The following is a 23,338-nucleotide window of genomic DNA, read 5'->3' as shown; positions in this document are numbered from 1 at the left end:
GTTATACCCATAGATCAATGTATCTATTAACCCTAATTTGAGAATCTTTTATTTAAACTAGATAGAGATTGACAGTGTTCCACAACTGGCCAGGGTGCAGAAACTAAGAGACTGAAGAATGCTCAGTCCTAAAGGAAACATATATCCTACAACTCTCCTCCTAAGGCTGAGAGATCAATGGAGAAGAGGCAGCCGGGAGAGTCTATGAGCCTGAAGCAGTAGATGACTATAAAAACAATGTCTTCTGAACACATCAGAGCAGCCCAAGCTAGACCGAATCCCAGCACGGAGAGGAAGATGGGCACACAATCCCACCTCTGGTCATGGAGCTATTGACCGTAGCTGCTGTGAGAGGAACAAAGAGCTTTCTCTGAGACTGCTGCTCCTGGTAAGTCACCACTCTCTGGTAGAAGACCACACAAACAAGAATGTTTGAGCAGCACAAATTTCTTTTGAAATACTTTTGTAAAGGACACAAAGATGGGTGTGTAGAGCAGGGAGGGGTAAATTGAGAAAGAGATGAAAAGAGTGGGGGGTGGAACACATTATATGAAATGCTCAAAGAACTAATAAAATCTTTTTAAATATTATGTGAAAGATATTACTCATACAAAAGAAGAAAATACTTAGCAACCAACCAGCTTTAATTTGTTTTTCTGAATGACATCTTTGTTTTCTTTTTGATATATTTCCATTTTCTTTTTAGTGTTCTCCAAATCCACATTGTTGGTCAAATTGAAAACTGTAACAAAAAGGAAACAATGTCATCAACTTTAATAGTTTTAATATAAATCTTAAGGTGATTGTAAAAGCCAAAGCTTCCGCATTTTGACTTCTTACTCATGGGATTAACTGGCTTTATGGTTCTATTGTGTCTTTTATCTATCTCTCCTATCAAGTCACTCACAACTACCTTTGACTCTGCCTATCTTCTAATCTCTACCCTCTACAGACACTGGCACTTATGTGGTACACCTAGGGACACAAACATGAACACCCACACAAACATAAACTTAATAAAAATAAATTAAAGACTAACTTACCTATATTGCAAACATCTATAGAATATGTGATACAGACACTTCATCTAATTATCTCACTTAGCCTAATTCATACATAGCAGATCTAGGGTTGTGTTTTTTCATTTATTAAATGTGTGTGCGTGTGTGTATGTGTGTGTGGTGTGTGTGTGGTGTGTGTGCGCACGTGTAGTGCACATGGGTGTTTTACAGAATGTGTGACGGTCAGAATACAACTTGCAGGTATCAGTTCTTTCCTTCCATCATGTGGTTTCCAGGAATGGAACTCCAGTCATCAGCCTTGCAGCAGGTACCTTTACCCACTGATCCATCTCACCAGTCCCAGATGTGGTCTAAAACTAACAAATAGCTCAGCCACAGTATATGGCTAATAATCTCTAGAACCAGGACTGTAATGTAGGTAAATCCCCAAATCTGAACTTTTATCAACAAGGAATGTGTTGTTTCTGCAAATGCTTGCCTAGCTGAGTATCTTTCCCTTATAGAAGCTCCTATATCATATCTAAGACGGTAGCTTTAAAATCTACACAGAAAACATCAATATTAAGATCTGACCCCCACCATCTCCATCTTAATCTCCAGCTCGTCCTTCACCTCTCTTTGCACTGACAATTCCCCTTTTGTGAATGCCAAAAACATTACCTCTTAGCAGTCTCTTCAGCTTGTCCACTTTCTACCCTATATAATTTTTTCAATGTACATGTCTTGTTAGACCTCCTAGAATGTTCATTTACTACTGATTTAAACTTGCTGTTAAATATAATTAAAAACACAAGTAAACTTCAATTCTAAGTGAAATGTATATGGCTAGATGAAATTCATTTCTTTTATAATTATAAATACCACAATAAATCCCAATGAAAGCAAAACAGACTGTTTATTTCATTTTCACTTAGAAAATAAAGGCATTAGCAATATAATAGACGTAAGTCATTATCACAGATAATACAACCTCTTTCTCTCAAAAACAAGGATCATAAAATTGAATTACTAACACAAAAACTTCTTAGATGAAGCAAGCTTATTCATGTCACAGTGAACCACAATGTCATGAGAGCCTCAGAGAAGGAACAGCAGCTAACTCTCTCTAACAATCACTTGACTTTCTATCTTTTGCTACTGTAGCTCAGATGTTGACCTGACTCTAATCAAGAATTAGATGCAAACAAAAAAACCTATTATATTTTCTGGAAGATTTAACATTATTTAAGTACAATTTTAAAGTCTTTTGACATTCAGAATTTACAATTAAAGCCCTCTGGGCTTTCTCATCCTTTTAAAATAAGTATTCTCTGCACTCAAAGAATAATCTGTTTATTATGAAGCTAAGAGCAAGTGTTTGAGATGCTCCCTGGGGCCAGGAGGCACAGAAAGTTCTATGTGCACATTGCCGTGCTCACAGAGAAGGGCCTGTTGTTATTGCCACGAGAAAGCTCATTTTCACGTGTACCTTCTATTCTAAGTTTTTGATACCATCATTCAAAATTTCACATTTTAATTTGTATGTGTGCTATTTACTGAATTTATAATGGCATTTATATAACAGAATGTCTTCATCCCCATTTTCTGCCTCCTCAAACCTTGACCTGAGCTAACCTCCTGTTTCTAAACCTCTTGTGTATGTGTAAGTTTTTACACTTCTACTACACAACCAAAGTCAAAGCTCTTTCACACCTGTCAAAAACAGCTCTAGACGTCCTTATTGGCGATGGGCTAGTAGCCATTGATGTTTTTGTTTGTTTGTTTTATAACAGAGATTCCTTTGCAATCCAGGCTGGCCTATAACTCGGCCATGTTGCCTGCCTTTTGGTACTAGAATTGCATGAATACACTACCACACCAATACCATGCCAAAACCTACATGCTACTCTCTTATCTCTGACTATTTCTCAGTACTCCATATTTCAGACATAGACTACTAACTACTCATCAGGCCTATCATATATTTTCAAAGGACTGTGAGTGAGAAAAGTCTACTAGGTAAACTATTTATCAGCAATATGAACTTGTTCATAATACTTGAGCTCTTTGTGCTTGTTCTCCATATACAAGAGGGCTAAAAGCTTAGTGGGCCTGTTTTAGAATTTTGAAAATTACAGTGGGTATGAAGCTCACTCTGGTCATCAGTAGGTGTCAATTAAACTAACATTTTGTTCTTTTGAGTAGCAGTGAAAGTCAATACAGACATCAAAGTATCTTTGAAAGGATGAATAAAGCAAAAGTAGACAGCAACAGAAACCAGATTCTGAAAGAGTTTTATTCCTACAATAACAACCAGAACAATGCCACACAACAAAGTGATAGAACCAAACTAATATCTTTATTCCAACCCTCTTTCAAGCAGGCTCCCTGTATAACAAGACAAACCAATAAAAAAACGTGATTTTATAACTTGCATTGCCTTTTGTTGGGGGAAGGGGCGTGTAGAGAGTGCAGGTACACATATGTGTGCATGGATGTGGAGTACAAAGGGCAAGCTTAGGCATCATTTTTTTTTCCCAATGGGGACATTAACCTTGTATCTTTTTTTCTCCCCAGAGATAGGGTTTCTCTGTGTAGTCCTAGCTGTCCTGGAACTTGTTCTGTAGACCAGGCTAGCCTCGAACTGGCAGAGATTCACCTGCCTCTGCCTCCTGAGTGCTGAGATCAAAGGATTGCATCGTCACCACCTAGTGTCCACCTTGTTTCCTGAGACAACACTGACCTAGAATGTGCCACATGGGTTAGGATGGCAGGCCTCAAGACCCGTGGATCTGCTGTCTGTATCTCTTTCGTGCTGAGATTACAAGCACAAGTCAGGACAGCTGATCTTCTCACCTGGGTCCCAGGGGTCAAACTCGGGTCCTCATGCTTCAGGACAGGCACTTTTGGCAACTCTTCCTGCACTCCAACTTGCACTGTCTTGATTAGTACCACTTAACAGAAGTGTTCAAGGTCATATTCCAAGTCTTCCTACCTCACTTCTGATGCCAACTCTGAGTGAATATCCTCTCTACAATGTCCTCTTTACTATGGCCACCACTACTGTCCATTCTGAGTTCCTTATTTCTTATCAATACTACTGAAACCATCTTTGAAAAATCTCACTGGCTCCCTGTGAGCCACCGACTAAATCTTACTGACAGCCAAGTTTACAAAGTTTCTCATTTCATATATACCTCTTGAAAATGCATATATTTATTTAATAAGTATGGGTATTATAGCCAGGTGGCGGTGGCACACACCTTTAATTCCAGCACTCGGGAGGCATAGACAGGCAGATCTCTGTGAGTTCGAGGCCAACTTGGTCTACAGAGCTAGTTCCAGAACAGTCAAGCACATACTGAGAAACCCTGTCTCAAAGAAAACAAAAAATATGGGTGTTTTGCCTACATGCATGTCTGTGCAACACATGCATGCCTGGTGGCCTTGGAGGCAGGAAGAAGGCTTAAGAAATCCTGGGATCAGAGTTACAGACAGTTGTGTGATACCACCTGAGTGCTGGATCAAACCTGGGTCCTCTGAAGAATATCCATGCTCTTAACCATTGAACTATCTCTCCAGCCTTTTAAACAAAGAATAACTGAATATATGTATAGGATAAAATGTAATATTTGGTATATGTAAACATACGGAATTACTACAGCAATCTGATGAGCAAACCTATCATATCACATGCTCTCTTTTTTTGTAGTAGAGCCATTTAACAGGTGGTATCTAATTGTGATTTTAATTGCATTTTCCTGATAATTAGTGATGCTGAGGATCATTGCATATACCTATTAGTTAGGTTGTCTAGGTTTCTGTTTTAGTGATATCTACTTGTTAATAAGGTTATTTTCATTCTTGCTATAGTTATTAAGTTCGTATAAATTTCAGAGATGTGATGGCTTGAGTGATATGTGCCCATAGCATCAGACATTTGAAAAGCATGGTCCCAAATGGTGGTGCTGTTTGGGAAGGCTTAAAGATATAGCCTTGTTGTAACAAGTGCAACATTGGAAGCAGGCTTTGAGAGTTTAAAGATTCTTGCCATTTCCCATGTATGCTCTCTCTGCTTCAAGCTTGTGGTTCAAGATGTGAGTCCTCGCCGGGCGTGGTGGCGCACGCCTTTAATCCCAGCATTTGGGAGGCAGAGGCAGGTGGATTTCTGAGTTCGAGGCCAGCCTGGTCTACAGAGTGAGTTCTAGGACAGCCAGGGCTATACAGAGAAACCCTGTCTCGAAAAAAAAAAAAAAAAGATGAGAGTCGTCAGCTTCTTTCTGCTCAAGCCACCCTGTCTGTGGCTTCCTGTCATGCTTCCCTACCATGCTGATGATGGACTTTTATGCCTCTGGGACAGTTAGCCAAAGCAAACTCTTTCTTGTAAAAGTTACCTAGGCCATGGTATTTTATCACAGCAGTAGAAAAGGAACTACTAATACAGTTAGTGGTAGCGCTATCGTCTGCAAATGGCTCCTCTGCTTCTGTGGACTGTCTTTATTTATCATCTCCTTTGCTCTGGTGAAGCCTTTTAATGATGAGTCCTCTCCTCTTCTTCCTCCTCTTTTCTCCTCTCCAGCACCAGTGTGGTGGGTTGAGTAAGAATAGCCCTCATAGGCTCATGTGTTTGAATACTTGGTTCCCCGTTGGTGGAACTGTTTGGCAAGGATGAGGAAGGATTGTGACCTTGTTAGAGGAGCTGTGTCACTGGAAGCAGGCTCTGAGGCGTCAAAAGACTCAAATCATTTCCAGTGTGCTCTTGTCTCCTGAGTGTAAATCGGATATGAGCTCTTACCTGCTGCTCCTCCCTCCATGCCTTCACTCCACCAGTATGGATTCTAACCTTCAACTCTGTCTTTCATAAGTGGCCTTGGTCAACCATAGAAGAGAATACAAGCAGTCACTCTCTAATTGAATAAAGTCCAGTCTTTAGTTAGAGTTTGGCTTCTTATATAAATCATAACTACCTACAGTGCTGTTTCTATTTTTTAAAGAAAAACAAAAGCATAGTTATATAATTCTGGAATAAACTGCATAATATAATAAGCACAACTGGCCTGAGAAAGCTTGATCACTGGTACAAATAATTTATGGTGCATAACTGAGCTGGAGAGCAGAACAGAGACGTACTTGAGAACAGCTTTTTTTTTTTTTTTTTTTTTTTTTTTTTTTTTTTAAAGATTTATTTATTTATTATATGTAAGTACACTGTAGCTGTCTTCAGACACTCCAGAAGAGGGCATCAGATCTCATTACGGGTGGTTGTGAGCCACCATGTAGTTGCTGGGATTTGAACTTCGGACCTTTGGAAGAGCAGTCGGGTGCTCTTACCCACTGAGCCATCTCGCCAGCCCCCGCTTTTTTTTTTTTTTAATGTGTTTGTTTGGTTGGTTTTTTTTTACTGTGTTCTTATTTTTTAAGATTTATTTATTGTTATATGCAAGTACACTGCAGCTGTCTTCAGACACACCAGAGGAGGACATCAGATCTCATTATGGATGGTTGTGAGCCACCATGTGGTTGCTGGGATTTGAACTCAGGACCTTCAGAAGAGCAGTCAGTATTCTTAACTGCTGAGCCATCTCTCCAGCCCCAACAACAGCTTTAATGGGAAGCATTTAGCATGCATCAGTGTGCTTCAGCATGAGTCAGCACAGTCTATGGAAGGACAGGGAAATGTAAGAAGCTCCAATGAGACAACTAACTAGACAATGGTAGAGAATTTCTACCTACTTTAAAGATACATCCTCATAAAATATACATAATAGCATATTCATTTTCAAGTCAAATGCACTGATAGTTTTTGTATCTGGTGATACAGGGTAAGATGGTGGCTCATTGGTTAACTGCTTGCTATACAAGCATAAGAACCTAAGTTTGGATCCCCAGCATCCACAGAAAAACCAAGGCACAGTAGCGTATACTGTAACCCCAGCACTGAGACTCAGAGACAGGAAAACCAAGGCACAGTAGCATATACCTGTAACCCCAGCACTGAGATTCAGAGACAGGAAATTCCAGGGATTTGACCACCAAACAACCAGTCTAGCCAATAGGTGAGCTCCACATTCAGCAAGAAACCCTGCCTTAAGAAATAAAGTTGAGACACAGAGAGAAAGATACCATCACTTACCTCTGACCTCCATGTGCATATGCATGGGTATACACATACACAGAAACAGAGAAAAATATGATAGACCAGGTATGATGGTACATGCCTATAATCTCAGACACTGGGAACCAGAGGCAAAAAGATTCTTTGCAAGCTCAAAGCCAACTTGACATATATTAACAGTTATCAGAAAGAGAGACTCCATCTCAAAGAAAAGAACATATTACATATTGTATAGTCATACTTATCCAAGCTTACTCTGTCCTGTTAATACTAGTGCCTACTCCTAAACACAAACCTGGTTTTACATATGGGCCCCAAATTACCAATTCTTTGAAATTAGTTCAACTCATAGACACAAACAAACAATCCCAGCACTTGGGAGGCAGAGACAGGTGGATTTCTGAGTTCGAGGCCAGCCTGGTCTACAAAGTGAGTTCCAGGATAGCCAGGGCTATACTGAGAAACCCTGTCTCCAAAAACCAAAAACACACACACACACACACACACACACACACACACACACAAAACAAAACATAAATAGGCTCACCCAGAACCTCATGAAAAATTAAGGTCCCTTGTTATTTCATCCCGTAAGCCTGGTCCCCAGTTTCTTTGTCTTTCCATTTCCTTCAGCTTCCTAGAATACTTGGTTGGAACTATAGCAGTTCCAAGTTGCCTGTTAGCACTATACCCTCTTTTGCCTTTTTTTATCCCAGGGTTTCTAGCCATACTAATCACACCGACTTCTTGTATGTGGAAACTTTCTTTGTCATGGCTGTTCTGCTTGTCCCACAGCAGAGCATCTTCTCAGTCGGTGTCCTAATGCTGCCCCTTTCATTGGCATTCACAATTCTACCATCGTTTTAGTTAAATCCTCAGGGACTCATGGCTGCTAATATACACAAAGCACAAACAAGTACATAAAAATGAAAAAGCACCAGTTCTAAGGTACTAAAATAGATCAGAAAAAAACTTGAATTATTTTCTGCACATGCTCCTATTGTGCTCTGTACATGCTCCTACTGAGACATAATAACTTGGACTTTAAAAGGAAATTTTTTAAATTAATACTATTTCTAAAGAATTTGAATTTCTAATCTTTCATATATAAATGCTTCCTAATGATTCTTTTTATCACATTTTAACAATAAAGTTATGAATTGGAAGAATAAAAAGATGGCTGTCTGACGTTCATAGTTCCTAATTTTTATAGACTATTCCCTTTTATCATTTCCAACCCCGTACTCTGTAACAAATACAGCAACTTTTTGTTTTATTTTTATTTACTTAATGTGTGTTTTACATTCATTCATTCATTCATTCATTCATTTACTTATTTACTTATTTACTTATTTATTTATTTATTGCGCATGCGTGGTGGCCAGAGGAAAACTTGAGGAGTTGGTACTCTCCTTCCACTTGTGGGGAGAGTGGGGATAGACCTCAAGTCTTCATGCTTAGTGGCAAACACCCTTCCTTACCTGCTGAGTTATCTCACCAACTCTAATTATCACATTTTAAAAAGCATAAATTTTTAAATCAATATTTCATAACTTCCATATCTTTTAGCAGTTCTAGAACTCTCTTTAGCAAAAATGAAATAAACATCAACCCCTAGCCCAGCACTGAAAGAGGGATAAGCAAGCAGGAACAATATACTTTTGTGAGGAAAACACCTTATTCACACTGAAAAGAAGCACCGGGGCCATTCTAACTTCTGCCTTGAAAACCTTATTAGTCAGATGCTCAGCAGTCAACTGCTTCAAAGTCTTCCCAACCTACTGCTGCACGACAGCGTAAGTGACAGTGAACGCTTGCTTCTTGTTATCACAGACAGAGTTAAAAGAACTTCTACCAAGTCAATCAAGGCACTTCCTGTTGCTTATACTACTTGGGTAGAGCTGACACATGCACACACATCCATCCCAGCTAAAGAATGCTTCCTCTACTAATAATTTCTCCATGATAAAATTCAAGAATGCCCGTTACTGTGATTTAAATTTGATAAACGTAATACAACTGTAAAAAAAAGTAACCTGTGAACATTGGCAACCACTACCACATCAAAATCCATCAGAAGCCTTGTGTGTGTGAGACATTGTCTAGGCATCTAAAAGAGAACAGCACAAGATCTCAAGGCTAGCACATCAAATTAAAACATACCGATTTCCTCCACTTCTTCCAGAAAATCATTATACTCTCTTAAACTAGGAAAATCTTCTTCCCTTTTATTGTATCTACAGAGAAGAAAAATATCAACGTATTACAAATCATTATAAGCCATTTTACATAACCAGCTTGCTCATCCCAACCTAATTCAACACTGTGTTCTTATGCCAGGTTTAAAACTACACCAAGAATGAAAGCTGAGTTTGCCAGGGTTTTTGTTGGCTTTGTTTATTTTGTTTTGTTTTGTTTTGTTTTGTTTTCTGGTTCTTTTGTAGGGTGTGGAAGGTTGATTTCTGTTCACAAAAGGCATGTGTTCTACCACTGAGTTATGCATGCAACCCAAAAACACTATTCTTAAAATTCTTATGATTACAGAGAAACTGTAGAATCAGGAGAGAATGGTATCACATGCACAAATCTCTATCTCTCTCTCTCTCTCTCTCTCTCTCTCTCTCTCTCTGTTTGTTTTTTGTTTTGGTTTTTCGAGACAGGGTTTCTCTGTGTAGCCCTGGCTGTCCTGGAACTCACTCTGTCCATCAGGCTGGCCTTGAACTCAGAAATCCACCTGCCTCTGCCTCCCAAGTGCTGGGATTAAAGGCGTGCGCCACCACTGCCCGGCACATGCACAATTCTTAAAAGACCTAAGTAAAAAGATTTAATAACATACTTCAGGGATTTGGAAATGAATTTAAGTAAGACATATCACTGTAAACTATACTATTTATTATAGAGCCATTAATTGAAGAAAACTGAAGTTCAATTTTAAAAAGGACTTTCATTTTTTTCATGACAATATGACCTTAAAAATATTAGGTCTGCCAGCTAGTGGCAGTGCACATCTTTAATCTCAGACCCGGGAAGTAGAGGCAGGTGGATCTCTGTGAGTTTGAAGCCAGCCTGGTCTGCAGAGTGAATTCCAAGACAGCAAGGGTTACACAGAGAAACCTGGGGGCTGCAAGGGGGGGGGGTGTAATGTATCTGTGAATAATAACAAAACTGAAAAGGTTAAAGATAAAGATCAGAATGTAAAAGATGGCGCTTTGAAGTACTACAAGTAAATGAGAAGCTTGGCTCGGCCACTGATAAAGTATTACCAAGACACCATCCAGCAAGAAGTTACTAAACCATTAGTAAAATGTATACCCCCAAAAATAAGAACTAAGAGGGGCCGGAGAGGTGCTCAGTGGCTAAGAACCTGTATTATGCTTGGGACAGCAAGGTCATGAAGAAAGGAAACATGATGCTGCCGCCATTTCTTCCACCTTCTTTCTCTTCATCCCTCATTTAACTTGAGGCAGCACCATGTTGGGCAAAGCATCAGAGGCCCACCACCTCTGTGGTCCATCCTAGGCACTAGAAGGAGGGCTCCAGGAAGAATTTGCCACTTTCAGTTTAAAAAAAAAAAAAAAGTGGCGGCTGCTGGCTGTGAGGGCGGTGTGCTTGGCTCTGCATTTGCTGCATCTTTCTTTATAGCATGACACCAAGGAACTGAAAAAGCAAGGATGCTTAATTCATCCTTTTAATAAATAATGAAAAATATTTAAGAGGTGTGATCTCTGAAAAGTGGCTTAAACTCTTGAACTCTTAAACTCTCAAACTAGATAAAACTAGATAAGATTATAAATAATGACAAAGGAAGAGAGAGAGAGAGAGAGAGAGAGAGAGAGAGAGAGAGAGCCTGAGCCTGTACTACTCTTGCAGAAGAGCAGAGTTCGTCTCCCAGCACCCCATCTGGTAGATTAGCACTGCCTGTTACTCCAGCTCCAGGTGGATCGAACACCAACACCTCTGGCTCCCAGAACACCAGCACACATGTGTACAAATCCACACACAGATATACACTCACAATACAGATAATTAAAATAAAACAAACCACTTTTAAAAATTAAGATGAGAGGTATGGGCTAGACATGCAGCTCAGAGGCAGAGCATACAATAGAGTACTCAAGGCATTGGGTTCAATCCCCCAAAACCAAAACCAAACCTTAAGGAAATGTATTAAGTTTAAAATACTAAAGTACCTTATAACAAAAGGGCAAATAAAATGAAATTCAAAACTACTAACAAATCATAAGAATATACCACATGCGTGCCAAAAATGAGTATAGCTAACATTTAAGTGTTGAAATAAGTTTCAAACTGACACTTAAATGTTGCCTCTTTAGTCTTTATTGTAAATTTGTTTTGTTTGCTGCTTTAATTTCTGTCTACTTTAATAGTAAGCCATGAGAAGAAGGATTATCGCTATTTTCTACATCATGTCTTAATTACTGCAAATATATAAAACAGATACTTATTTGACAATTAAGTAATAAACAGCAAAGGTTAGATACCACACAGTTCTCTATAAACTCAAACAATGCTGTAAAACACGTATATAGATGATTTTATAACTACTTTGTTACTTGCCCAATTTGTTCAAAATTACATAAGCAGATAATAATAATGACTATTGAAATAGCTGCTGATGTTTTCTTTGCTGGCCAAATCCCTTGACAATAACACTTACATCTTTAGTACTTTTTTCCGAATTTCAACCTCCTTATCAACAGTGGGATCTTCAAAGAGTTGTACCCTGAAGTTGCTCTTTCTCAGTGGAGTCCCACACTCAGGACAGTTTCCAGCTCCTCTTACAAACAGTAAGTCCACACAACTCTCACACCTACAAAGAAAGAGCACATGTAGCAATGGTAGTAATAGTAGTAAACAGTTAAACAAGAAGGCTCATGAATGTGACTCATGAATGGTGGTGGAGAGAGGGAGAACTAGGGTAGGAGACAAGGGGAGGGAAATGATGGAAACATGGTATTCATGCATGAAATTCTCAGAAGGAAGGAAAGAAAGAAAGAAAACAATATTTAAGGTAGTGTTCAAATCTACAAGTCTGGCCTTCAAGGTAGGATTGAGGATTGGGGATAAAATTTCCATTGATACTTACAATATTGTAGAAAATAAAACTTTGGAATACCATTTTTATTTGGCAATTACTTTTCAGACAACTGAGAGGATACCAGTTATAAAACTGCAAAAAGTAAATAAATTGAATGAGGTACTAAAAAAAAAAAAAAGAGGACCACAGAAGAAATGAGGAATAGCTTGCTTCCCAATGCACTGTCATGACCCTTCCAAAAAAACGCTGAGCACTCCCAATGCAAACGCCAGAATGGGGCTAGAGCAACAGCTCAGTCAGTGAAGTACCTGCATGAAGATGGGAGTTTGTGCTTCCAGCAGCCACATAAAGGCTGGGTGTGGTGGCGCACTACTGTAATCCCACTACTGAGGAGACAGAGACAGAAGGACGCTTTGACACTACCCAGTAAAACTGCCTAGCTAACCTGTGAGCCCTAGATTCAGTGAGAGACCTCATCTCAAAACATAAGGTGGCAGGCAATTGAGGAAAACATCCAACATTGCCTGCCTCCCTCCATCCCTCCTTCTCTCCCTCCTTCTCTCCCTCCCTCCCTCCCTCCCTCCCTCCCTCCCTCCCTCCCTCCCTCCTCCCCTTTCTCTTGGTGTAATGTAAATTTTAAAATCTTAATGACAAAAAGTTCTACAAGTATAGCAGCCATTCCCAATATCAACAAAACCTTAGGAAAAAACACTCTGAACTTCAAGGCAAAAGAATATTTCATTTCTACTACATCTTGAGGTTAAAAGTAACCTCAACTACAGAAGTTGAAAATCGACATATTTTAACCAATCACAGATGTTTAGAAGAAAGGAATCATGAAATATTACAAAGTACAAAGCCTCAAAAATTCCACATTACCAGGCATTAAAGACTAGATTTAATTAATAGATCAGTTATTTCGAATAGATATTAAATATCTTAATATTTCTAAAATATTCGTATTTAAGGCTGAAAAGGTTGATCAATAGGCAGGAGCATTTGCTTTATACAAACATGAGGGCCTGAGTTCAGACCCAAGTGAAAAGTTGGGCATAGGCACATAGGCATCTCTAACTCTAGTGCTGTGGGGCGCAGAGGTGAGGACTGACAAGGCTTGCTAGCTACCAACCACCTAGCTCCAGGGTCAATGAGATACCATCTCAAAGGAATTGAGCAGAGAATGACAGAAAAGGACACCCACTATCATCCTCTGATCTCCAAGCAAGCACAGTGATACATGTACCCACACACCCATATGCATACAATACACATACATACACCATGCTAAACATATACATATATACTCACACAAAAATAAATATTTCTTATAGTGTTTTTATATATTAAACAGATATTACTTGTTTCTAATCAATTGTACATTTCTACTTTTTAAAAATCTGCTTTATTCATTTCCCATGCAAAGCAACATGCCCAAGTTTTGGTGTGACTACTGCAATGCCATCTTAGTCAGGGTTCTATTGCTCTGAAGAGACACCTCGACCAAGGCAGGTCTTATAAAAGAAAGCATTTCATTGGGGGCTTGATTACAATTTCAGAGTTTAGTTCATTATCATCATGGTGGCACACAAGCAGAAATGGTGCTGGAGAAATAGCTGAGAGCTATATACTGATCTGCTAGCCAAGAGAGAGATGCTAGGCTTGGCTTGGGCTTTTAAAACCTCAAAGAAAGTCCATCCCACACTTCCTCCAACACGGCCACACCTCCCAATCCTTTCAAATAGTGCTACTCTCTGGTGACCAAGCATTTGTATCTATGAGCCTATGGGGGACATTCTTACTCAAGCCACCACAAATACATACCTTACCCATGATTATCTATGAGAAAGACACATTACTACAGTAGTAGGAAACACTAAGAGAATGTGAAAGACTACAACCAGAAATAGATGCCAAGAGCCTGGTTGGCAAAACAGCAAATGAATTTCAACAACTAAAGATACCTCCAGCTCCACCTCTGCTCCTCTCTCTGCAGGGACCATGATCCTGCTTCCTCCCAGTCTCTGGTTCTTCTTACCCTGGTATGGTACCACACCCCACATGACAGACCGTCTCATGATGCCAATGATAGACCCTCCTCCTCCTGGGATGATGCCCAAGGGACTGGCTCCTGAAATAGGGCCAACCACATGCCCATGATACCCAGATCTCCAATTATAAGACCTCCCATTAGCGCTATGACAGTGCCCACTGGGACTGGCATGACCCAGCTAGACATATATAGAGCAGATGGGTTCCTTATTAGTTTTGTATTACTTGTTCTGCTTCATCAGGAGATCCCAGTGCTAAGCCTGACTGTGTTTTAGCTTCATGATAAAAAAAGGATGTCCCCCTTCCTAGCAAGAGAATAGTTTTGAAAGAGAAAAGTTGAATAAAAAGGTGAAGTTGTCACTTGCATTATAAAATGTGAAAAGAAATCTGTCAGCTGTTTTAGTTTTTAAAAATATGTTTTAAAGTCAAAATAACTGAAACAGTATTGTTATGGGATAGCTGAATGTTCAAATGTATGCTAGAATAAATAGAGCCCTAGGTTCAATTTCCTGTACACACACACACACACACACACACTTACTTCAGAAAGGGGTAAACAAACTTCTTTTTCTAAATGTATTTCCTCATGTTTTGCCTGCATGTGTGTATGTGCACCACATGCATGCCTAGTTCTCATGGAGGTCAGAAGAAGGTATTCCATCTCCTGGAAATGGAGTCGTGGACAGTTGTGAGCCACCATGTGGGTACTGGAAACTGAACCCAGGTCCACTGCATGCTCTTGACCACTGGGGCTATGTTTCTAGTCCCAACAAGCTACACTTTAGAATTGCCATATACTGTTTTGTTTTACTTTGTTTTACCTATTTGCTTATTTACTTATTTATTTGGGGACTAGAGACTGAAATGAGGGTCCTGAGTATGTTAAGCACATGTTCCAAACTACATACCCAGCCTTTCTCTTTCTGATTTTACCGAGAAAAGAATGCCATTAATGTTCAAACAACATAAAGCATACAGAGAAAAGCTTCAATTCATTCTTCTCTAGACCTCACTTATAACACACTGCTAATTTTGTTTACATAGGCACATCTTTTCCTACGTATTTATAATCAACAGACATGGGAACTAGACATACAAAAAGAATATAAGAAAGTTGATAATTGTTAGTTGTATTTCTCTGGCAGAACCACCAGGTCAGCAGTATGTGGGCAATTGCTTGCCTGTAACATTCCTGGAAATCCTTTCAAACAAAATCTTGTATTTTACAGAACACTTGAAAAATTACTGAAAAGGTGTAAATGTCAATTATTATGTACACTTTCAAAGACATATTTAAGGTTTCCCTTTCTTTACTAAAGGCCACGGTGAGACCCTCCCTTACTCCCTTTGAATGACTAACTACTGTCACACTTTATTTTCTCTCATGAAGAATATTTAACTAAGGCCAGGAATGTGCCCACATCTATAAACCCCAGAACTTGGGAGGCTGAGGCAGTAGAATCACCGTAAATTTGAACCAACCTGAGCTACATAAAGATCTCTAGGAAAGCCTGAGGCTACCCAGTAAGTTCTATATTAAGCTGGTTTATAGAGCAAACCCTACCTTCAAAACCTTCTAACTGTTAGGCAGGTCCACAGCCCTGACTAACCGCTTTCTGGTGGCCCAGCCCCTACTCTCTTTTGGCTTCCTTAGTGCATGCAGCCTCTAGCCTCTCCTGCTTCCAGCTCTAGTCAAGCCAGGTCCTTACCCAACAAGAACCAAAGAAAAAATACCTGATTACGTCAGTTACGCTGAAAGCAAAATCAAAACACAGCAACAAAAGAAAGACTATCTGAACTTTATCAAGCTTTTAGGAATGTGTAGAGTAGGGACTAGAGAAACGATTCAGCAGTAAGCTCACACTGGCTCTGCTCTTACAGCAGCCTGGAGTTCAGTTCCCAGTATGCACATCAAATATCTCCAAACACCTCTATATACAGCTCCAGGGAATCTGCAGCCACCTACATACATTGAATTTTTCTTTTTTGTTTGTTTGTTGAAGTATTTGCACCGGAGCCAGGCATGGTGCATGCTTTTAGGGCCTGCAGGCAGAGGCAGATGGATCTCTGAGTTTGAGGCCAGCCTGGTTTACAGAAGAAGTTCCAGGACAGTCAGGGCAGAAACACTCTATCTTGTAAAGCAAATTAAAAAAAAATGTATTTATGCAACAGAGGATATTACTCAGAAGTAAAGTGACAATCTATAAAATGGGAAGGACAAAGATGAAGGCCTACTATCCAGAGCAGATGAAGAAATCTTATAGCTCAGGAACAAAAAGATAGTAAAATCAGCAAAGACTGAAAAGGCAGATCTTCAAAAAGAATGGACAAATCACCAAAGGTACATGAAGGATGGCATGATCAGTCAGTAGAGAAAAAGCAAATTTAACTGTGACTTCATTCGATATGTACAAGGGTGACTATAGTTTTTTAAATGACCCAACCCCTCAAACATTACTAGTGAGAATGTAAACTAGTTCACCTGTTATGGAAAACAAGTTGGTGGTTTATCGAGAAGTGGAATAGGATTTATTTTGTGACCAAGCAATTCTACTCCTAAGCATAAACCCCAAACAGGTGCTCAAACAAATGCATGTGCAGGCACGCTCACAACAACCGAACGGAAGACAGAACCCACATGTCTACTAACAGATGAATAGAACAAATCACGGTATGTAAACACAATTGAATCATTCGACCAGAAAAACAACCTTGGAAAACACATGCCAAGTGAGAGGAGTAAGACACAAAAGGCCACAGATTACATAATCCTGTTTTGTGCAAGCTCCAGACCAGGCAAGGAAACAGACGCCGGCTCCTAGGAGTGAGGCTGAGAACGGATGCTGCATTTCCTTCCTGGAATCAGAGTGACACCTGCACAGCACTACAGATGTACAAACCGCACCAAAGTCTCCATTTTAAAATGGTCAGTTTGATGCAATTAACTTATACTTATCCATTTGATGTTGGAGTTTTACAGACAGTCTCTCACTCTCTAACCTAGGCTGGTCTTGAATTCGTTATGTAGCCCAGGCTGGCCTCATGGCAATCCTCATGCCTCAGCCTCCCACCCAGTTCCTGAGACTATTAGACATGAGTTACCATTCTCAGCTCTGACTTCTAGTTTCACTTTTAAAAATTTACAGAGGTGGAGGCATGTGTTTCCAGTCTCACCTGCTTTTGGAGGCTGGTACAGGAAAACCATTTGAGCTCAGAGGTTTGAGTCTAGGTTTAGGAACATAGTGAGATCCCTGTAAAAAGATAGGAAGAAGGAAGGACGAAAGAGAGAGGGATAGGGGGACCGGGCGGGAGGGGGGTAAGCTCAGGGAGGAGTAGAGCACAGGTAAAGCTCCTGAAGGGGCTGGGGAGAGCTGTGGGTAGCAGAAGCAGGAGGTTTTGAGGCAGGCTCTGGCTCCACATCTGCTTGCTGCAGGGGTATCTTCTAGTTGCTTCCCCAGCACTCAGGCAACCTTTCCTCCAGCGTCATCATCGAACTCTAAATTTTCCATAGGTTTACAGGGTCACAAATTCAGCAGATACATAATATGCTCACAGTGAACATTAACCATCACAACTAATCAATGAGTCAGTCAGAACCAGAATTCAAAGGCACTCTAGTAACAAGCGTCACAAATATCAAAGTACCAAGAAGAAACAGACCAAACTGAGCTGGGTCTTGAGAAATTAAAGACAAAATACTGGCATTTCAAAATACAAAGTATAGAGAACTAAAATAAGAAACATTATACTCAAAATTTAGAAATATAACAATAAAAAGAATATTTTGACAATAAACACATTTGCTGTAACATAGACCTACACTTTTTCCAATATTACTCTAAAAAGGCCAAGGAGACTGCTTTCAAAAAGATTGCAGACACAGCCTCAAATGTTCCCCCAAACCTCCCTTGGGTCAACATTGCTACAAAATACAATATTTTATCTTTTAAAAAACTGATGAAACATTTCCTTGTCTTTATAGTGGTCCTATTTGTTTTATTAGAAAACACCTACAAATAAGTATCAATTATTTATTTTTAGGTAAAATTGCCATTTCAGGAAGACAGATATGGATTCATTTAATATCAAAATACCATCACATGCCAAGAAACAAATATACTTCAGTTTTAAAGCATAAAGAAAGCCTGGCAGGGTAGCTCATATCTCTAGTCCCATCACTTGTAGGCTGAGACTGGAAAACTGAGTTCAACACCAACCTGGGCTATAAATGGTGAGCTCCAGGATTACTTAGGCTATATGGTGAGACTGTATTAACATTTAAAAAAAAAAAAAAGACCCATACATATCTGCGAATTTGACACAGGAAAGAGAGAGCACAGTAATCAATGTATAAAGGAATACCACTTAGTAAATGCTTGGGACACCATTGCCTTTCTAGATGAGGGGAAATCGCTATCTTTCTCAATACAAAAAGTAAATTTCACCGGACAGTGGTGACACACACCACCAGTACTTAGCAGGCGGATTTCTGAGTTCGAGGACAGCCTGGTCTACAAAGTGAGTTCCAGGACAGCCAGGGCTATACAGAGAAACCCTGTCTCGGAAAAAAAAACAAAAACAAAACAATAAACAAATAAATAAATACATACATAAATAAATAAATAAATAAATTCCATGTGAAACAAAAACAAAAAATAAAAGTTTAAATTTTAATGAAATTATTGGAGGACATAATTATGACTTTGGGGCAAGAAATTCCTAATGGTAACTTCAAAACTTTAAATCATGTTAAAAAAAAAGACTAATAAATTTCATTTTATTCAAATTTAACTTCTATGTGAAACTATGCAATACTACTGAAAGCCCTGCCACAAAGAGAAGGCAATTTTCCACAGTACGTAAATTATTCAGACTATAGATGGATTCTACAAATCAATCATAAAATGCTATAGAAAATGCTTAGACGAACCATCCAAAAATACTTGTCTCTTAGAGAAGGATCCCTTTAACCAGAAGAGCTTATTAAGGAGTCTTCTCTTTTTCCACAGGAAACCTTTCCAAAAGGGAACAGCCTAGAGCCTCGATGCTGCAGTTCATTTTCTGGCCATTACTGGCATCGTCCCACTCTAAAGTCCCCTCATCCTCTGCCAACAGCTGCTGGCACGGCAACTTGCTATTATGTTTACCCAAACCCTTATCTCTAAAAGCCCTCAATGCCTGGTTCTACACATTCTGCAGGCTGCAGCTGCTATACTTGTACATTTAGTGCAGTAATGGGTTTGGGAACACCAAGAGACATTCCAGAGGCTCCTCTGAGTGCCAGACAAATTCTTCCCTGAACCCCTCGTGATAATGAGTCAATTGCCCTTGCTTGGATGGTAACTCTTTTGTTTCCCCCATAATCTTCTGGCATAAGTTGCTCCAAGTGACCAAAGAACAGGGACATCTTAAAGAAGCCCTCATTGCGTCTGTTCTCTAATGGGACATTTCCCCTTATGGAAACAAGACCTCTAAATTCACATAGCCTAAAGTTACATGAATGAGAACTTTGAAGGTGCCAAGTGAGAGCACTCCTACTCTAATCCCTGTGTTCAAGGACCCATGCATCCTATCAGTTGAGAACATCAAATACCCTTCCATATAATAGCCATGTGTTCAAGCACATATAAGGAGGACCCTGGGAGATGCTGTCAATTCCTGCAGACAACTGCCTCCAATCAGACATCTCAGGTTTTGAGACAAACTTGCTGCATTACTCCAGATGGCTTCAAACTCACCTGAATCTGCTTCTGCCCCTTGGGTGCTAGATTACAGGTGTGTGTCACCATGCCTAGTTTTCGGCTGCATCTTTATGAGACCACAAATGTAACTTCTCTATCAATCAGAGGATTGCAGATAAAGCAGAAGTGAATTGGACCAAGAGATTTATGAATTGAGGCTCAGTGTCTTAATCTTTTCCTATAAGTCGGACTCTTGGCAAGAATCAGTATAATAGTATTACTCAAGATCCCACTGTAAATCCACAGAAAGTAGTATTGGCAGTAGACAGACAATCAAATCTATACCCAAAAAATATATAAACTCTGTAACAAATGTGTAAACTCAGTAAATAAATGTGCTGCACTTTACAGAGCAAAGGAACGCATAGTTTTATATTTTCATTTGACTTACCTACTGAGGCCAACAGGAGACTTCTACCAATTACTATGCATGTCTACCCTAACTACACATCTAGGAAGCAATTAAGTGATCACCAGATAAGAACAGAGACCTACTATGAGCTAGACTTGAGCCAGAATTCTATTCTACTTATCTGACTCTTCTACAGCTCCTGTCCTAGCAAGGAGGAAAGAGTAGAAACTTGAATCCAGAAATTTTAATGTCAATTCATCTTCTATTCACAACTATTCATAGGTTTGCACCCCAAATTCACCTAAGTCTATGTGGGCATAGTAAGACTGAGTACTATCAAAACCAGCACACTACTGGCAGGTTAGGCCCATGCTATGATTTAAGTGGTTTAAATCTTGAATATCCTCCAGAGGCCTATGTTTGTCCTCAGAGCATAGCGCTACTGAAAAGACATGGAGATGGAGCCTAATGAAAGGAATTTAGAGAAAGGGCTCTGTCTTCATGCTTGCATGGCAAAGACTTTACCCACTGAGCCATCTCCCAATTAACTCTCTATGCTTCTTGGCTACTATGAATAAAAAGTTCTCCTCCACTTCATGCTCCAACCATAATGTATAGATAGCATGGTGGCACACCTTTAATCTCAGCACTCAGAAAGTACAGGCAGGTGGATTTCTCTGAGTTCTTGGCCATCCTGGTCTATATAGCAAGTTCAGGGTAGCCAACGATACAGTGAGAACCTGTCTCAAAAGCCAGGCAGTGGTGGCATCCACCTTTAATCCCAGGAGGCAAAGGCAGGCAGATATCCAAGTTCAAGGCCAGCCTGGTCTAGTGAGTTCCAGGACAGCCAGAGTTACATAGAGAAACCCTGTCTAGAAAAGTCAAATCAAATAAAGATTCTATATAAAGTAAAGAGCTGGAGGTGATGAGACACACTTGTAATTCCAGTACTCAGGAGGAAACAGGAGACAAGAATTCAGGGCCAGCCTCAGCTATATGGCAAATTCAAGGCCAACCTGGACTACCTGAGAGCCTGTCTTGAATAAATAAATGAATAAAAATAACATTTGAAAATGTAAAAGGTCTTAACGTATGCAAAAGTACATAACATCAAATCAACCACCTGTAGCGGGGTTCGTGTGAATCCTTGAAAATAAAAAAGTGGGAAAATCATCTCCAAGTGATATGCCTACATTCTTAAACAAATGGGATTATAAACAGAGGGAATCACACACATAACTAGAGAGCTAATTTCCTAAAGCTATATCCTCAACTACTAACTGTGGGGGGTGGGAGCACTGTGTTAGCAATCAAATTCAGGGCCTCACACATACAAGGCAAGCATTCAACCCCTGAGCCATACCCATAGTCTTAGTTTCTTAATACTACACTTAACAAAACACCTCCTAAACTGTTTTGAATATGATATGCTTTCTTTCTGTCACAACCACTCTAATATCTACTGAATATGTTTATACATATGTGATAATGATCAAAGATCCCTCTCTCCCTCCCCCCCCCACACCACATTTACCTTGGTTATGAAACACTCCTACTCTCCACCCTCAACAGCCCTATGTATCTACCTTGTGATGTCCCCACTCCCCACTGTTACCATCATCATTTTTGGCAACTCAAAAATCCTCATTAATGACCCAGCCATGATCTTAACACTCCTTTCCTTGCCCTCTCGATATCAAGCATTCTGGACCATTCCCCTCACCTACAGCTTCACGACCTGTGTATACACCTTCAACCCTCACCCTTGACATCAGTAGCTGTCTACCCTGAGATCTCTGATTCTAAGATTCCGCTCTCTGAAGACCTCTTCCTCTTTCTCAGAAGAGTTGCACTAAGTATGACCTGCTAGTTCTGTTCTATCAGGGAGTTCCTATAGGTCTCAAAGTTTCAACCCCTTCACCTGGAAGAGCTGTAGAAGTACTCACGAATCAGAGCTATTAGAAAAAATAAATGAGGGTCAAAAGAGGTGGTTCAGTGGTTAAAAGCATGTACTTTTTGACAAACCCTTATTTGCAAAAATATTTACATTATGATTCATAACAGTAACCAAGTTATAGTTATGAATTAGCAACATGAAGACCTGAGAGTGCAGCTGTTTTGCTTTTTTTTCCCTCAGATCCTCTCACTTATATTATGGCTTGTAGTTCAGTGTTGGCTCCCTGAGAGTGAGAACAAGTGGGTCTCTGATTCTTTTGCCTCCTCTTGGGCTCTTTTCCTCATTGGCCTTGTCCAACTCTGATGTGTTAGTTCTTGTTTCATCTCGTTGTATTTTATTATGTTATATTTTATTTCATTATTACTCCTTACAAGCCGGTTTGTTTTCTAATGAGAAACAGAAAGGGGGTGGATCCAGATGGGAGGGGAGGTGGGGAGGAACAGGGGGGTTAGGGGAGACTGTAATCAGGATATATTATGTGAGAGAAGAATCTACTTCAATAAAAGGAGGAAAGTGGCAGAAAGTAATAATACTAATAATAAAAATAAACCTTTTTTAAAAAAATACTAAAAGAGACAATGAACATAGAGCCTTCAGCACTGTACCTGTGACACTCTAAACATTTCTATAGAAACAGTAGTTTTGGGGCTGGTGAGATGGCTCAGTGGGTAAGAGCACCCGACTGCTCTTCCGAAGGTCCGAAGTTCAAATCCCAGCAACCACATGGTGGCTCACAACCATCTGTAATGAGATCTGATGCCCTCTTCTGGTGCATCTGAAGACAGCTACAGTGTACTTACATATAATAAATAAATAAATAAATAAATAAATAAATAAATCTTTAAAAAAAAAAAAGAAAAGAAAGAAACAGTAGTTAAAAAAAAAAAAACTTCCTAGAATGTACCCTAGATATGGGTACAGGGGAAAAATTCCTGAATAGAACAGCAATGGCTTGTGCTGTAAAATCAAGAATCGATAAATGGGACCTCATAAAATTGCAAAGCTTCTGCAAAGCAAAAGACACCATCAATAAGACAAAAAGGCCACCAACAGATTGGGAAAGG

General features: G+C 39.7%; 1 protein-coding gene across 3 annotated transcripts in view; it reads right to left on the bottom strand.

The window, feature by feature from the left end:
- Mnat1 (menage a trois 1) overlaps nucleotides 1–23,338 on the bottom strand; it is a 161,804-nt gene that overhangs the window by 94,042 nt on the left and 44,424 nt on the right. For 2 of the 3 annotated variants that reach the window (XM_011244008.3, NM_008612.2), the window contains exons 2-4: nucleotides 11,795–11,947; nucleotides 9,280–9,353; nucleotides 639–742 (exon numbers count right to left, since the gene is read on the bottom strand). In XM_011244008.3, the coding sequence (XP_011242310.1) occupies nucleotides 639–695 (57 nt within the window). In that variant the 5' untranslated portion in view covers nucleotides 696–742; nucleotides 9,280–9,353; nucleotides 11,795–11,947. The remainder of the gene's footprint in view (nucleotides 1–638; nucleotides 743–9,279; nucleotides 9,354–11,794; nucleotides 11,948–23,338) is intronic. The other variant, XM_006515526.3, reaches the window with a different exon arrangement.

This window comes from Mus musculus, chromosome 12 (genome assembly GCF_000001635.26).
Source record: "Mus musculus strain C57BL/6J chromosome 12, GRCm38.p6 C57BL/6J".
NCBI lineage: Eukaryota > Metazoa > Chordata > Mammalia > Rodentia > Muridae > Mus > Mus musculus.
Note: the sequence above shows the minus strand (reverse complement) of the source record. Positions and strands in the feature narration are given on the sequence as shown.